General features: G+C 36.7%; 1 protein-coding gene across 2 annotated transcripts in view; it reads left to right on the top strand.

Moving 5' to 3' along the window:
* Positions 1-16,181, top strand: part of SH3YL1 (SH3 and SYLF domain containing 1) — a 45,199-nt gene that overhangs the window by 9,867 nt on the left and 19,151 nt on the right. The window contains exons 2-9 of one of the 2 annotated variants that reach the window (XM_063150767.1): positions 2,125-2,235; positions 3,251-3,364; positions 3,863-3,927; positions 6,491-6,603; positions 9,695-9,823; positions 10,554-10,698; positions 11,359-11,431; positions 12,141-12,197. In XM_063150767.1, the coding sequence (XP_063006837.1) occupies positions 2,125-2,235; positions 3,251-3,364; positions 3,863-3,927; positions 6,491-6,603; positions 9,695-9,823; positions 10,554-10,698; positions 11,359-11,431; positions 12,141-12,197 (807 nt within the window). Of the gene's footprint in view, positions 1-2,124; positions 2,236-3,250; positions 3,365-3,862; positions 3,928-6,490; positions 6,604-9,694; positions 9,824-10,553; positions 10,717-11,358; positions 11,432-12,140; positions 12,198-16,181 lie in introns of both variants that reach the window. The other variant, XM_063150766.1, reaches the window with a different exon arrangement.

Genomic DNA, 16,181 nt, shown 5'->3' with positions numbered 1-16,181 from the left:
CTGAAAATGCTTACAGAAACTGTATTGTGATTTTATATTTTTTCCTCACTCTATTATTCCTGTTAGCAGAATTTCAGGTTCGAAAACACCTCATTTTCTCAATGAATTTAGCTAAGGGATTTCTCTTCTAATGAATGAAATATGTGTATGAAATATGAGCTGCTTTTTTTTTCTAGTAGTAGGAAGAATAAATGGAGATGCTTTTGTAAATTCTGAGATTAGCCAAAGAGAAGCAAAGGGGAGGAAGGAATGCATGGGTAAACAAGGAAGAAGAGTATGAGAAGAGCACACAAGTTTATTTTATTTCTCTAATCTAGAAGCTGGATAATGCTTTGCTCAGTATTTTTTTTTTAACTCCCCAGTGTTTTCATCTCCCTGGTGTTTTTTGTCTCCAGTGTACAGGTCTTATTTTCATTGCCTTGATCACTTTGCTAGAAGTCCTGCATGGTCAGGCACATAACTGTCCATTTTAACACAGTCTAATCTCACTGAACCATTAAGTGAAAAATTAAGTACCATGAAATGTGTGTTCTGGGTAGACTGGGTAGGTGACCCTTCCCAAACTCGAGACCTCTAGGCTTGCAAAGTATCTTAAGTACATGTAGAAATGTTCAGCTGATTTTGCAAAGGGACATGCACTGCATATTACAATGTTAATTATTAGTTACACATTGTAATGTGCTAGGTTTATTCTTTGTGCCTTCTTGAGCAGAACAGTGTTGCAATATGCTTTTTGGGACTGCCTCAATTTATCTCCGTGCAAAAACAGTAATCTTATTTTTCTCTTACAACATGCTGGTCATATTTGCCCTCTGACCTTGAAAATGCAGTGTGAAGTACAAAAACAGAAGTAAAGGAGACATTTGCTTCACCCCAGTTTGTTAATCTACCAAAAGCAATTGTGAGTTCATGTTTTATTTGAGCTACACTGGCCTCTCCTCTTGCCATGCAGCCAGATTCCAGCCTGGGGAAGCCTTCCAACCACAGAAGAAGTTCATGTTCAAAACTCTTGAAGCGATTCGACAATTTTAGTACTGTAACAGTCAGAGAAAATTAACATGCCAAGAACTTTTCAGAATATCCTGAGCCCTTAGAGCTCCACCTTCTCCTTTCACACTCAGAGTCTTAACTATGATCTTAAATTTCTGTAAGAGAAGGGATTATTAGGAGATAGAATTAATATTTCTACTCTGCTAACTGCAATGTGGTTTAGAGTCTGTCACATTCTATACATTTCCTTCTGTTCCCAGAGAGGCTGGTATTTCTGCACAGCCTTCTGATGACTGATGTCACTTCAAACTCTCCAAGGTTCTACCTGCTGCATCTTCACCAAAGCAAAATGTTTCTTCAAGCTGCTTCAGGGGACACTAATCCAGACATTCAGCTTTCAAAATCTCTCTTTTTCTTGGAATCTTCCATCTTGCTTGGAGAACATACCAGAGGAAGATTCTTCTCTTTGAAAAATGGAGATGTATCATATTCTAGCCATGGGAGCCTGGACAGAAACCTGGCTGACTTGCTGCTTTATGCTTCACTTGGTCTGAGCTGAATTGCTCTCTAAGCTTTATTGATGTAACTTTAAAATGTATTTAGTCCTCACCTTCTTGGTTTTAGGTGGGAATGTTGTCCAGAGTGAAGAGGTGAATGAATGTTCAGGGAATGCCAATTAAAAAAATAATTCACTTTTGACTGAATGTTGTTTCTCTATGCACAGTGTTTTTTATGTGTTTGTGAATTTAGGAAGAGTATTAGAATTTTATGGGAATGCTGTCACTAATTTTTTCAGAGATGTGATGTGAGACTAGATGCATCTTTGGTCTGGCAATATATTTATGTGTTAGTTGGACAGTTTGGTTCTACTATGCTTGGAAATAGTGTTGTTATGTTCAGACAGGAAAACAGAATAATTTAGGTAACTCTGAGGGATTTTAGTAGATGTAACAATCAAGACTAACTCCTATCTCTTTAACTGCACTAAGGCTTCTTTTTGCAGATCTACAGGTGAAACATTACTAATTCTACATAAAATGGTATTTATCATGTTGCAGAATACTAATAATTTATAGTACTTGATTCTGTCAAGTAGATATCCTAAACTGACCATATTTCTTTCATTTCTTTCAGTGAACAACCCTATACCTTCCAACCTGAAATCAGAAGCTAAAAAGGCAGCTAAAATACTAAGAGAATTTACAGAAATAACTTCCAGAAATGGACCAGATAAAATCATACCACGTGAGTAAAGAAAATGCTTTGATTCAGCTAAAACCTTCAGCACTCCCTGTGTTGCAGTCATGCTGCCTTTACCAATTCCCTCTGTTTCCACTGACCACAACTTAGAGATGAATGAAAATTTCAGATGCTATAACTTCTTTGAATCTATTTTGGAAGTGAAGGGTTTCAGTTTGCTGTATTCTTGTCAGCTGTTACTTACTGGGAGAGATCTTTTGAATGTTTACTGCTACAAGGTACCTGCAATGGAAGGCTTCCCCCAGGATGGACAGACTGACTTATGCTCAACCCTATAAATGTATGTTCTTAAGAGAGAACCTGGCTTAGTAGATCTAGCTCTTGAGTATCTGTGTTGATTAGAATTAGCTAGATGAAAATAAGTTGAAGCAAAGAAATCAGGCTGAATTTCCTTTTGATACTGGTTCAGCACTCTTATTTGCTGCTGTCCTCTTCATTTTTGCAGTTGTTACTCTGTGTTTCTCCTAGTTTCTTCCTCTATCTGGTGTTACTGGTTGTGGTTTTAAATCCTTAACTGTTATGTTCTGGAAGGTCTGCAATAAGATTTGCAGGAAGATGACACATCAGTATTTGCCACTGTCTAACAATACAAGCTTGTTAGGCTGCTCTATGTTGCTGTGATTTAAATTTGGACTCCTCCAAAATTTTGTGGAGACATGGTTGTCAAGTTATTCACTGCCTGTTTTCTGTTTATCTTGCCAAGGGTACTCCACACAAAGTGTGTGGCACTAAACAAACTAATTCTATACAAGCTAATCAGGACTGGTGGAGCAGTTTGGCAGTGTGTAGATTGTCACAGGCTAATGTGACCTGCAGCAGGGTTTCCAGTTCACTGTGGTGGAGGTGTCATAATTAGTTCAACTTCTTTTGCAGTTTTCTTTCAGCTTTTGCTTCAATTATTTGACTTTTGTGTTCATATTTGTTAAATATTGAGTTTTGTTTTCCCCTTCTCTTAGAACTTCTCTTTCAAGGTCTTGAATAAATGATTTTGCTGTTTCAGCTCACGTAATAGCCAAAGCCAAAGGCCTTGCAGTTTTGTCTGTTATCAAAGCTGGATTTTTGGTGACTGCTCGAGGTGGAAGTGGAATTGTATTAGCTCGTCTTCCTAATGGAAGTAAGTGGGTATTTTCCTTTTGTACTTCATAAGAAGTTAATAAAAAAAGATAAAAATATATTTTTTCATTATTCTTTTTTACAGCATAAAACAGGAGATGTATGATGAGTCAGGCAAGTAGGTGACAGGTGACAGTGTTTGGTGTGAATGCTGTTTTCAAGTCTTTGTTCCTTTGTTTGACCAAATGAAAATCTTTCTGTATCTTTGTGGAAAATAATGAAATATAAAAGTACATAGTATAAAATTGATTACAAAAATTGATTATATCTGCTTATGAAGTATATGATAAATAATTTTTAACAAGGAATTGTTTAGATTGTGAGTGTTTGTATTTCTTAAATCCTTTCCTGTAGCATTATAGTTATGATTCTATTGTTGTGGTTTTGAACATAGTTTTAAATAGAGAATTTGTTAGCATATTTAACTGTAATAATGAAGTGAGTATTTCTTGTAATATATGGTTAAAATTCTGTAAATGGATCTTGTTTTACACAACAGCCTGGTCTGCTCCCTCTGCAATAGGAATTGCTGGTCTTGGAGGTGGATTTGAAATTGGAATTGAGGTATGGTTTTTGCATTTGAAGTACTTGTTGGTAACTTTTTTTGCAAGAAATTAAAATACATTCACGAAGACCTAAATGTTAGTGAGATAGTAGAATCTACTTTCAAGTCTAAAAATATTATTATGAAATCCATTTATGCAAGACAAGCAAAACACGAGTTTTAATCCTATCAGTCAAATTGTTAGAAGACATTTAGATTAAAAAAAAGGGACATGACACTAATTTCCTTATTTCTCACTTCTAGCAGACTGAATTTTTCACTTACAGAGAGCTTCCTGTCAGTGTTCCCATATAAGACAATTGAAGTTAATTGAAAAAGCATCCTATACTTTATGGTGTGTTAAATGCTTTGCTAAAGGGCACAGGGACTCCTTCTGGCAAGCAGCAGTGTAAAAAACTGGAGTAAAATGGACTCCACTTAATGTTACTGTATTTCACATATTTCCCACTCACACTTGTGGTTACTGACGTGACCCTTCAGTGTGAAAGCACCAAAACTGGCGATACCTCTCCTGAAGGAATATTACAGAAAAAGAGCCAGTTCCAGCCAGCAGAAATGCTTAAGTAAAGGACTCTCATCATATTCAGAGAAACCCTGGTGAGCTGAGCCCCAATAGTGTTCTGCCTGTCCTTCCCATTTCTTCTTCCTTACAGCTCCTTCGCTCTTGTATGTTTTCATCTTTTCTCTGCTCCCCACGCTAGCCTCCAGACTCATCCTTCTCTTTTTTTAGCTTTTGTTCTGCTGATTCCCAAAGAAAATCAGAGTAACAATATGCTGCCAACAAGGTCTCTTGCAATAGGCATTCTGCTCTTCAGAAGAATCCATGTATGGATGATCTGGGTGATCCATGGCAGCCCCCAGTACATCCACAGCTAACCAGCTATCCCTGTCCTGGCAGCCAGTCAGCCAGCACTCACATACTGAGCAATAGATCAATATTTTATTCTCTCCTCATTGTTCACTGTGTGATCTCAGGCATTATTGCATGCACTTCTTAAAGGATGATGTGAATACAAAATCATTAATTTCTATAAGGAATTTTCATTGGTTTTCATGACTACAGGATCTGAATGCATTAAAAAGTGTTCAGTTTGAGCCCCAGAGTTTGTTTCATTGTGGGCTTTGTTTGTTTTTTCTTTCCTTTTAAGCCTCTTCATGTGTTTTGATTATTCTATGAAATTTTTCTGTTAATCATCCCCACCTAATAATTTAGATAATGTAGACATTTCCTATTGATACTGAATCAAATAATTCCAATACAGAAGCTATTTGTGAGAGGAGTTTTTCTCTGAGTAATACTGTGCCCTTCATTTGAAATTTTAGTCAGCTTACAAAATGCTGTTTCCTCACTGACATTATTATAACACAATCTTTTTTATTTCTTCTAGAAAATATGTTACTCATGAGTGACTTAGGAGCCTACAGTCCCATTTCAGCATCCTTCTAGCCCTATATAAAGTTAGTTGTTTTAGAAACTAGGTGAAATTTATTCCTGCAGGAGTGATTATATTTCATTATATAGTTGTAGTGATACTTATGCATGTTTTTAGAAAACAAGACACAGATCACACTTCAGAAGTCACAGTGACTTGGCACTTCAAATTAAGGACCAGCTTTAAATTTTATAAATGTTTTCCTTGAAGGCTTTCTCACTATGGATTAGCTTATCTTTAACAATGGATTCATCCTCTTAAAGGCTAAGAGGAGGAAGCAGTGTCCTGACAGATGTTCTCCCTCCATCCCTGGATGATCCACAAACTGCCCCTGTAGCCATCTTTTGTTTGGGATGGGGTGGAGGGCTAATAACAAAGACCTCTCTTATACTGTATGTAATACTTCTAGGCCAGCCTTGTTTTGCAAATAATCTGGTATTTCCTCTTGTATTCCCTGCTGTCACTGTTTGGAATTTGGGGTAAGTTGAAAGTTTTTTTCTTGAACTTGGCTTTCAGTCAAGTCTATCAGATGAAAGATTAGGTGCAGTAGTTCTTGGGTATATTGCAGCCTCTTCAATTATTAGGTTTAATAGGTTCTTGAAGAAACTGACTACATCTCATATTCAAGTTTTAAAAAGTTAATTACTAATTCATATACACCCACAGAGATATATAAAACTCCTGTCATGAAAAAAAAGTTTTATCAATTACACCTGTATCCTTTTTGCTTTTTATTCTTTGGACAGGAATTTTTGTTTAGTAAGTTCTGTCTTGCTTTTATTAGTTTAATTATTGAAAGATCAAAATTATTCACATCTGAAAATGTGCCTTCATAATTGCATAAGCCATGGAAAATAAGAAAATGTCAATTAGGAATTTTGAATTAATGTAGAGTTTCTCTTATAGCTTTTGTTTCTCACATACTGAACATACCACCATTTTGAAAAAATCAATCAAATTTGATTTAAAAAGTAGCTGAAAGGATTTTTCATTCAAAATACCTTGCAGAAAAAGAATCAACTGTGTCATGGAAGCTGTTTGAAAATAATCCTTTACAAGAAAGGAAAATCATCTCCTGTGCTGTTCTTTCTTCTTAAAAAGTGTAGTACTTTTACTTGATATTTTATAGGTCTCAGACTTAGTGATAATACTGAATCATGAAAGAGCAGTAGAAGCTTTTGCCAAAGGAGGAAATCTTACACTTGGAGGAAATCTTACCGTGGCAATTGGACCTCTGGGGAGGTGGGTAATATGTTTTCCTAATAGCCATATATGGAAGATAATTTTTAAAAGCTACATTGATGTGGCATTTTTTTAATATGTTATAGAACAGCCTGGGCAACATGTGTGCTGACTGAGCCATATTGTACTTGCCAATCATTTTTTTTTCTTTTTTTCTACTTTCCTGATTAAGTAATTTATTGGTGGAAGAAAAGTGTTCTGAGGTTTGTTCTCCTTTTGCAGGAGACTGTTTGGCTAGACTCAATGAAGAGCACAGGTGCTGCTGTGCCTGATAGAACTATGATTTTTAATAACATATGGGTCTGTGCTTTCTGTCACCACACATCTGCCCAATAGTAAACAAAAATTACACCAAATAATTGCTTTTAAATCTTTAAGGGGTTAAGCCTGTTTACTTTGAAGGATGAGGTGAAATAATCACTGAATAATTTTACTTGGAAATGAGTCTTGTAAGACTGCTACTCCAACCTCCTGCCCAAACCAAGGTCTGTTACGATTTCAGATCCTTTTTTCCAGTTGAAAATCCCCAATGAGAGAGACTGCTTGGTTCTCTGGGCAACCTGCTCTACTGTTCAGCTCTCCTGCCTTTCATCCAGTCAAAGTATATCTTCATTCTGTTTATGTCAATAGTATTTTATTCTTCCTCCATATTCCGCTTTTAAGAGCCTGGCTTCATACTCTTGATTACCTCTCCCTAGATATTGGAAGCTTGCTATTAGGTTTGCCCCAAGTCTTCTCCAGGCTAACCAAGCCCAGCTACCTCAGACACTGCTATGAAATATGTGTCTCTTTATGGCCACTCTTTTTATGATTACAGAGTTTTTACTGCTGGTTTTTAGTCTTTTCTAACAAAATAAAAGGATGATACTTATTGCACAGAAGAGAGAGAGAGATATCTGTGTATCAAGGAAGGGCAGTGAATATCATCTACCCTACAAAGCCATTGCACTGTCCTGCAACATCTCTGTGTCCAAGCTGGGACGTATGTGTAAGGATGGGAAGACAAGCAAACAGGTGAAGAACTATATCCTCACATTAGAAGAGCAGTGGTAAATGGTTTATGTTGAAGTCTGAAGCCAAATTTCTTTATAATTCCTCAGGAGACTCTTTTAGGACCTCTCCTGCTTGGTGTTTTTATCAGTGACCTAGAGGAGCAGTTGCAAAATATCCACTTTAATTTTGTGGATGACTCCAAACCAGGGTTTGCAGCCAAGACACTTCAGGGTGGAGCCACTGTTCAGAGCAATGGTCCCAGAGAGTGTAAAGATCCAACATGAAGCCCCATGAAATTAAATGAGGACAATGCAAAGTTCTGCACCCCTATCAGGCTGAGCAGCTTCCCTGTAGAGGAGGTGCTGGGATCCTGGTGGGCAGTGGGGCTAAGCCAGCAGTTGATTCCTGACAGAAAAGGCAGTGAACAGTGTAGGGGCTTGCATTAACAGGACTGTAAGCAGTGGATATGGGAAATAATTGTTCCCCTTTACTTGACATTTTGTAGACTGTGCCTAAAATATTGTGTTTGAGTTTTAGCCCTGCAGAAAGTTGTTTATAAACCTGAGTGTGTGCAGTGAACCACCACCTAAATGGCCAGGTAAATGCAGCATGTGAATGATGAGGCTGGGGGAGCTCAGCTTATTGAACCTGGATGAGAGAAGACCTTCTGAGGCTGCGTTCCCAACAGGGCATCACCAAGAAGACAGGCCCCAGTTCTTTACAGGGGTGCATGCCAAGGCAATGAGAGGTAGTAGTCATTTATTGAAACAAAGAAGGTTCTAACTGGATATGAGAAAAAGAAATTTGACATGAATAAAATTGAGTGCTGATACAGGTTGCTCAGAGTGTCTGTGGAATTGTATCCTTAGAATTCTTTAAAAACTGGCTGGACAAAGTCCAGAGCAACCTTCTTTCAATTTGATGTTGTATCCATTTTGAGATGACTGTCTTTAAACCTAAAATACTATGTGATCTTGTGAAGGACAAATACTGTAATCTTCCAAATCTGTCGAGGCTCAGTAAGGCCTTACTTGAAGTGTTTGTGCTGACCATAAGGTCTAGGAAGATCTGGAAGTATTGAATAGAGTTTCAGTCACCAGTCCAAACATAATCAGATAATTTTAAAATGTGATTAAAGTGTGGCTTAATAGTTTTCAGAGGAAGCTGTTAAGATCCAGTTATTAAAATTATTACAGAGATGCCTCTGCCCAAATAAGATGCAAGTGAGACCATATGCTGAAGTCAATAGTATGGATTTTATTTAACAGTAAATGTGAGTGGGGGGAGAAAGAGGGAAAAATAGAAAAAGAGGAAGAGGGGAGAGAAAAAGTGACAGAAAGACAGATTGAGTAGAAAATGTCAGCTCTCTGTGGATCCCAACAGTGTCTTGTTGATCTCTTCTTCTGGTCTTCTCAGTGGTGAGGGCTCCATGAAGCTTAGAGTTCAGTGGACACCTGTTCAATGGATATACTCAGGCTGGTTGGGAGCACACAGGTACCTCCCCTGGTTGGGAAGTTTGACTGTGTCTCTTGCCACAGGCTCTGATCTCTTGCATCCCTTTGCATCACATTCAGTCCTTTGGTGTAAAGCCTCAGGAATCAGTCTGAGGGTGCTTTTGGGATCTTTGATGGTTTGTGATCCCTTCTGAGAGATGGCAGCTGCCTCTCTTGTCAGTGCATTGAGTCTGTTATGCCCATCAGACTTTCCCCAGGGAAGGGGTTGGGAGTTGTGTAAGGGAGAACAATTACCATGATAAATGGTGCCATCCCACCTTGCAGGATTTGCCTCATCAGCCTGGCATGCAGCCTCCCCCTCTGTCTTGTGTGAATCTCACTGCACACCCAAACTCGTCTCTCCTCATTGGATGTAAGCCTGGCCTCAGCAAATCACCCTGGAGCCTCCTTGATTGTTTTGAGTCATAAACCATGAACAGCCCAGTCTCTCAGAGACCTAATGGGGAGCATTCATGAGGCAGTTTTGCTGTGCTTCTGTCTGAAAATAGGGTAAAAATAAAACGAAGGCTTGAAAGAAAAAGACAATTGCTGTTCATGCTAGAAAAGTGTATTGAAGAATATCAACCAAAACCTTTTCTTTCCAGAAACTTAGAAGGGGATGTTGCCCTGAGAAGCTCTGCTGCTGTCTATACGTACTGCAAATCTCGAGGGCTGTTCGCAGGCGTATCTCTGGAAGGAACCTGTTTAATTGAAAGGAAAGAAACAAATCGCAAGTAAGCTCTCTTAATATCTAAGGCTCAGTGAAAGCAGAGTGACAGAATTAACTAGGACACATTCACTTTGGAAAAAGTGTTTTTTGTGAAAACATGCTATGTTAGTTTAGAATTTCTTGAGGGACAAGGGTTTCTTCAATTTAGACATCTTGCAATTGATATTGAGATGATGCTAAATGTTTAGGGATCATTTATCTGTGACAAGTTGACCTTAGTTAGCTAGCCACCACATGCCAGCCCAGTTGCTTTGTCATTCCTCCTCCTCAACAGAATGAGAGGAGATAAAGCATGATGATGAACTCATAAGTTGAGATAAAGGCAGTGAGATCACTTACCAATTGCTATTTCAGTCAAAAAAACTCCAAATTCATCAGGGGGAAATGAGTTTATTTTTTTTCAGTAAATAAGAGAATGGGATAATGAGAAATTAGAACAAATCTAGAAAGCAACACCTTTCCCCCACACACTTTCCATCTTACTGGGCTCCACTTCAATCACAGTTTCTCTACTTCCTCCTCCCAAGTGGTGCAGGAAAATGGGGGCTATGGTCAGTTTTCAAAATTTACAGCTTTGAAATAGTTCTGTCATTTCTCAGCATGTGATCAATAGGAAAAATCCAGGGCTAGGGATGGACAGTAGGGAGCATTTGCACAAAATGAATTTATCTAGAAGTTGAAATGTAATAATAATCAAATACCTGCAATCTTTATTTTTTTTTTTTTTGTGTCAGGTTTTATGGGCAGGACATTCGTGCTAGTGCCATCCTACTTGGTGACGTGCCTTTCCCTGCTCAGGCAGATGATCTTTATGAAACTCTAGCATCCTTCACTGAAGTGTATGAAAATGAAGAGCAAAAAAATAATCCAGGAAAATCTGTAAGGGAACAAAGAAGGGTTTGTGTGCTTCTTTTTCACATCGGCTTTCCCTGTTCCTAAGCTGTTCCTAGTCAGTGTCAATGCTGATCTTCATGTGTAATTTTTAACTTCTCTGTTGGATGACTGAAGGCGTAGCACATGTCAGTTACTGCATGTGGAACATTTGTTCAAGTATTTCCCTGCTAGGCTCTTGAGGACAAGAATGTTGCTAAGTTTGCTTTGCGTCTTCCAGAATAACAAAGCATATCCTTGTTATTGTGCATTATCAAATCTGTGGTGATGATTAGGAATGTTTGATCAAGTATTTTTAGTCAAGTTAATTGCAAATTGGATACTCTTAGTTTTTCTGCTTTTTCTGTCTTCTATTCAAACAACCACCTTTATAATGTAATACTGAGACTGTAGAAGATGTTTTCTTACAGATGTTGATGTTACTCATAGACAGGCATTTACTTTCAGCTTTGTTAAACCCATGGTGATTTACTTCAGTGTCGTGTGTATCACTAGTGTTTAGTATGCTTTTTGAGTTCTTACAAGTTCAGTGGAGAAAGAGTAATTTTAATTTTTTTTTTCAGTGTAACTAGATGTACTTCTAGGCTCTGAAATCACAATCTCTGTCCATATATGATGCTATGTTTTTAAAAAAATTGTGTACTTTAGGTAAATGACCGACCTGCTAGACCATCAACCAGACCAGAGCCACCTAAACCCACTGTTAGACCCACACCACCAGGTGAAAACTTTTGATAATGGCTAATAAATTATCTTCATAAAATTAGAGCATTAAAACTAATTAATACTATGCAGTTATTATAGCAGCTGCCTCTATAAAAATGTTTTTTAAATACTCTTCCTTGGACGAGCACTGAAAGCATATTGATGTAGTGCCATGACTGATAAAGACTAAAAGATTTGGGTTTTTTGTTTTATATTAACAAACCTTTTCTCTCTGACAGATTTGCTATAGAAACAGTATTTTTATAGTTGCAGAATCATGTAGTGATTCCAAGGAAATATTCATAGATACAGGATACATAGGAGTCTCAGAGTACAATGAAACTTCTTAATAAAAATAACAGTTCTAGAAACTGCTGGTCCAAGTTCTAGAAACTTCTTTTTTCTGGAAACTGTAGTTTCTCTTTAGGTTGTCATTATCTTTTAATCATTAGAGTAGAGCAGAAGAGGCAGAATTTTGGCTCTTTAACAGTTTGTCTTAACAAAGTGCTTTCATTCAAAGTGAAGCTTTACTGTGCACCTTCTCTTGTTAATGTAATTCTCCAGTTAAGGATGGGAGGCTAGGTCTGTATTTCTTTCTTCTGCACTGGTTCCTAGTTTACTGCAATAATTTAATAACTATTGAACTCTATCAGAAGAGCAGTATACAAAATAGAACAATATATATTAGCATGCCATATAAGTCACTACTTTATTTTCTCTTTCAGCTAAAAAGAACACAAACAAACTTTACCCTGAACTTCCCAATGATTATGCATCTGGGGGTAAGTACTAAGCTTACACTTATTTTATTAATACAGTGTAGAATCTGAGAAGTCCTAAAAGTACTTTGAAGGATATGCAAAAATATCTGGCCACCGATATTTTTCTTTCTTGTCCATATATTAAAAAGAGATTCAGGTCTTGTATGATCTCCTGAAAATATTTCATAAACATTAATCTTATTCCCTGGCTTTATATTCTAACAATGATGTTTTTTTTCTGAGCAGCCCAAGTTCTTTTGGTTTATTCCATAAGCTTGAAAAATGCACTTGGAGTAGTAAAATTGTTTTATATTACCACCTAATTGAAATGAAAAAGGAAGCTGATATAACAAGCTTCTGTCCAAGTCCTTATGCAACTATAATTGCTGTTTTAATTTTAAAAGTGCTTCCACAGATGATACCTGATTATGCTGGCATAAACACCAATTTACATGGCTTCTTCAGGCTTTTGTACTGAAATAACTCTCTGTTACCCTAAAGATATTACTATTGATGCTCTTATGTTTAAAGCATTTTCAGCTCTTAACAGGAGAATCTCACTGTGCAGTATTTGCATTCCATATTATATATATATATAATATGAATATGTACTTATATTTTCATGTATTGCATCCTCACTTGAAAATAAAATTAAGCAAAATACCTCTTTTTTACTTCTGTGAGTAGAGCTAAAATTGAGTTTGATAATAGATCACAAATGAAAAGTCTATTTCAGGCAAAGTGTAATTAGAGCTTTTCACTAAAAATTAAGATAAATTATGTGCCTTTGTCTTTACATTCTTTTTCATATCTTCTCTTCATACATGTTCTTGATATGTGTGTCTGTTGAAGGGGCCAACATAGCAGTATCTTAAGCCGAGCTGTCAATGTGACTTCTGCAGATTAGGGACTTCCTGAAAATCAAGATTTGTTATTGTGTTATAGGACTTCTACAAGGAAAAGAAGGATGACTCTAGTGGTCTGTACACAATAGCTGTTATCCAAGAGAGAAGAACTGGTCTTCTGGCCATTAAAACTAAGCTTTCCCAGTCTTACCAAAGCCCTGGCCAACTGAGAACAGGTTTCTAAAGGTTGTACCCATTTGCTATATTGAAGGGAGTATTCTTCTATTCAGGTGCAAGCAACAAGGTAAAAATATTCCAGAGCCATCTGTTGAATGGCTTTCAAGATTCTTTGAAGTCAAGATATAGACTCAGTCTGCTACTGGGGATTTCTAGCAGTTTCTGGAAATATACAAGTTTTTCTTTAGGAATACAGGGGGTGGGGGCAGTAGGATCTTGTTTAAATGATGTAATAGTGTATTTGGCTTTCTATTGCAGATTACATTTCCACAGGTAACAAAAAGGCTTTCTGAATCCATAGAAATACTCTATGCTTCTAAAAGCTAAAGCTTTTTTCCTTCTCACAGAGGGCAATTAAGGTTGAAGTCAAGAATCACAGTCCCTTTCACAAAGAGTGTATTAATGCTGGGGGATGAAATAGAAAGAGCCATAAGGCCATATCTCCTGTCAGTGATCTGTTTCTGCCTATTTATAGTCCAAATTATTTCAACAGAGCTGCCTAGCAGCTATAGCTGCATGCATGCATGTCAATCTTTATTGCAGGAGTAGTTGCTGTAGCAGATGTTCTTCTACAGTGATCTGTAAAAGACATATTAAATTTTTTTTGTGTCATTCCAGTTTTAAAAATAAATATAGATAGGCAATAGAAGAGTGAATTAATCTTATTTTTAGGAAGCTATGTGTTAGGTATAATGGCTGGGGTGGAGGTAGATTTTGATGTTCAGCAACAAGCTTAACTGGGTTGCAAGTAATAAGGACTTGCCTTTGGTTGGGGAAGGGGCAACTTGGCATTGTGTTACCAGCAGTTGGTTTTGCAGCAGTTATACAAGTAGTAGAAAGGTTGAAACATTAACTCTTCTCATTAGGTGAAAGAAGAACTAGAATTGTGGATGAAACATTTTTAATTATTTTCTGTGTACTTGAATTATAGAGATAAGTAATGTAATATAACCTTTTTCAAATGCAAGAAAATGATAAATGAAAAACATTATTTTCCCAACTGATAACATGATACTTGAACTCAGTTGCAAGAAGATTTTTTTCATGTAATTGAATAATGCTTAAGGTAATGCATTTCGTTTTGTAAAATGAGCTTCAGTAGTGTTTTAAATGTTTCCAGAAACTTGGGAATACCACGCATTTTATTTAGATGCAGTTAAAAATTGCACAGACCTTTTACAATTCTGGGAAATAAAACCCCAAAACAACCACAACAAAAAACCACAACAAACTAGCAGCTGCAACAGTTATTGGGATTCAGTGAACTATGAATTCTCTACACTGGTAGACATTTTTCTGAAGATTCACTAAATAAAGAAATTTGATTTGCTTATGAGCATGAAAGTTCATGCCCTCTCCTTTGCTAGAATTAGGCATTTGCATTTCATTTTTCTACTTGTCCCCTCTTTATTGTAAAGTCTACTAAAAGGGCTTACTGGCCCTTCCAAGATTTATTACTACAACATAGCTTTCTTTTTCTGGGTGGATGATTTTTTGACTTCTTTACCACATCTGTAATACAAACAACCCATAATTCTTTACTGACTACTTGGACATTGTAGACTCAGGAGCTTACTTCATTAGAACCGTTTTTTAGATACATTAGGTTCATAGTTTGTCACACTGGAATATCTAATCCTAGATATTAAATTTTCATTAGTGTTTTGATTTGTAGTTTTTTCTCCTTGGGATTCTGCCATAGAGCAGCAAGTAACCAAAAATATAGCTAAATGATTACTTCCTGCATACCCTCCTAGCAGTGTGCTGAATAGTATACAATTCTGAAAATGTTACAGTGATGTGGTTTCCCAGCTGAACTGGTAGCAGCAGGAGCAGTGATCTGCTAGTAAAAGTTGGGCCTGGGTTGAGGTGAATGTTGTTGAGAACTGAATAAATAACAGGCAGTTTGTTCAAATCAGAAGTCAGGTATTTTTTGCTTTTTCTTCAGCTCAGTTTATCAGAAAAGGACTGTTTCACATGTTTGGTAAAGAATAACTTGAAATTGCCAAGGTGCTGAAACAATCACTTGAGACAAGAGTGGGGATGAAAATGGAAGAAATTTCTTCCTTCCAAGCAGTGTGCTTTCACTATTCTTCACAATTATCAAATCTCACTATGGGTTTAAATTCTTACAATACTGTAAGACAAAATACTCATACTGAACACAAAAGCAGTTCTTTTGATAACAATATAAGTATTTTTTGAAAATTTGGAGAAAGTAATGATGCTGTGTGCATTTTTTAAAGGGTTCATGTGATGTGCTCAGGAAACTCATGGGAACTTGTGGATGTGAAGACTGAATATTTCAGGATTTTTTTTTAGATTGCTTTCAGAAACACTGTCTTTCTTACTTTCCAGAATTACTAAAGTAAATATTTTAAAATTTTATCTTGAGAAAAATATTTGCCTTCTTCTTTGGATTTTTGAATGCAGTAAATTATCTGCAGCCATTGAACTTTTTAACTATTGTGCATAATATCAACACACTCCAACCTGATTACCGTAAAACTAAAAAAGACCCCCAAAATATGAATTTTGACTCGTTTTTTTCAGCAGAAACCTTTTACTTTGAAAATAAAATAAAATATTAACAGATTGTTATTGTCCCAATAGGCATATATTTATATTCTTGCATATGAAAGAAGTGCTATGTGAAACCTACTGATGAGGATATGGAGGCAGATGAGAAAATTGTCACTGTTTTTAAGAAGCTAAAAAAAACCTTCTTCCTTCAATGATGATTTGAGTGATTTGTCAACCTCATTATTAAAAATTCATGTCTTCCTACATGAATTTGTCTGCAGCTTTTAGACAAAATTTGTTGTGGCTTTCTTTGCTATATTAAAGAGCCCTTACTATGCAGAGGAGCTTTTATGTTTGTTCCCTTCTTGTTCTCTTTGAGACACTTGTGCTGTAATCAAAT

Source organism: Melospiza melodia, chromosome 3 (genome assembly GCF_035770615.1).
Source record: "Melospiza melodia melodia isolate bMelMel2 chromosome 3, bMelMel2.pri, whole genome shotgun sequence".
Taxonomy (NCBI): domain Eukaryota; kingdom Metazoa; phylum Chordata; class Aves; order Passeriformes; family Passerellidae; genus Melospiza; species Melospiza melodia.
Note: the sequence above shows the minus strand (reverse complement) of the source record. Positions and strands in the feature narration are given on the sequence as shown.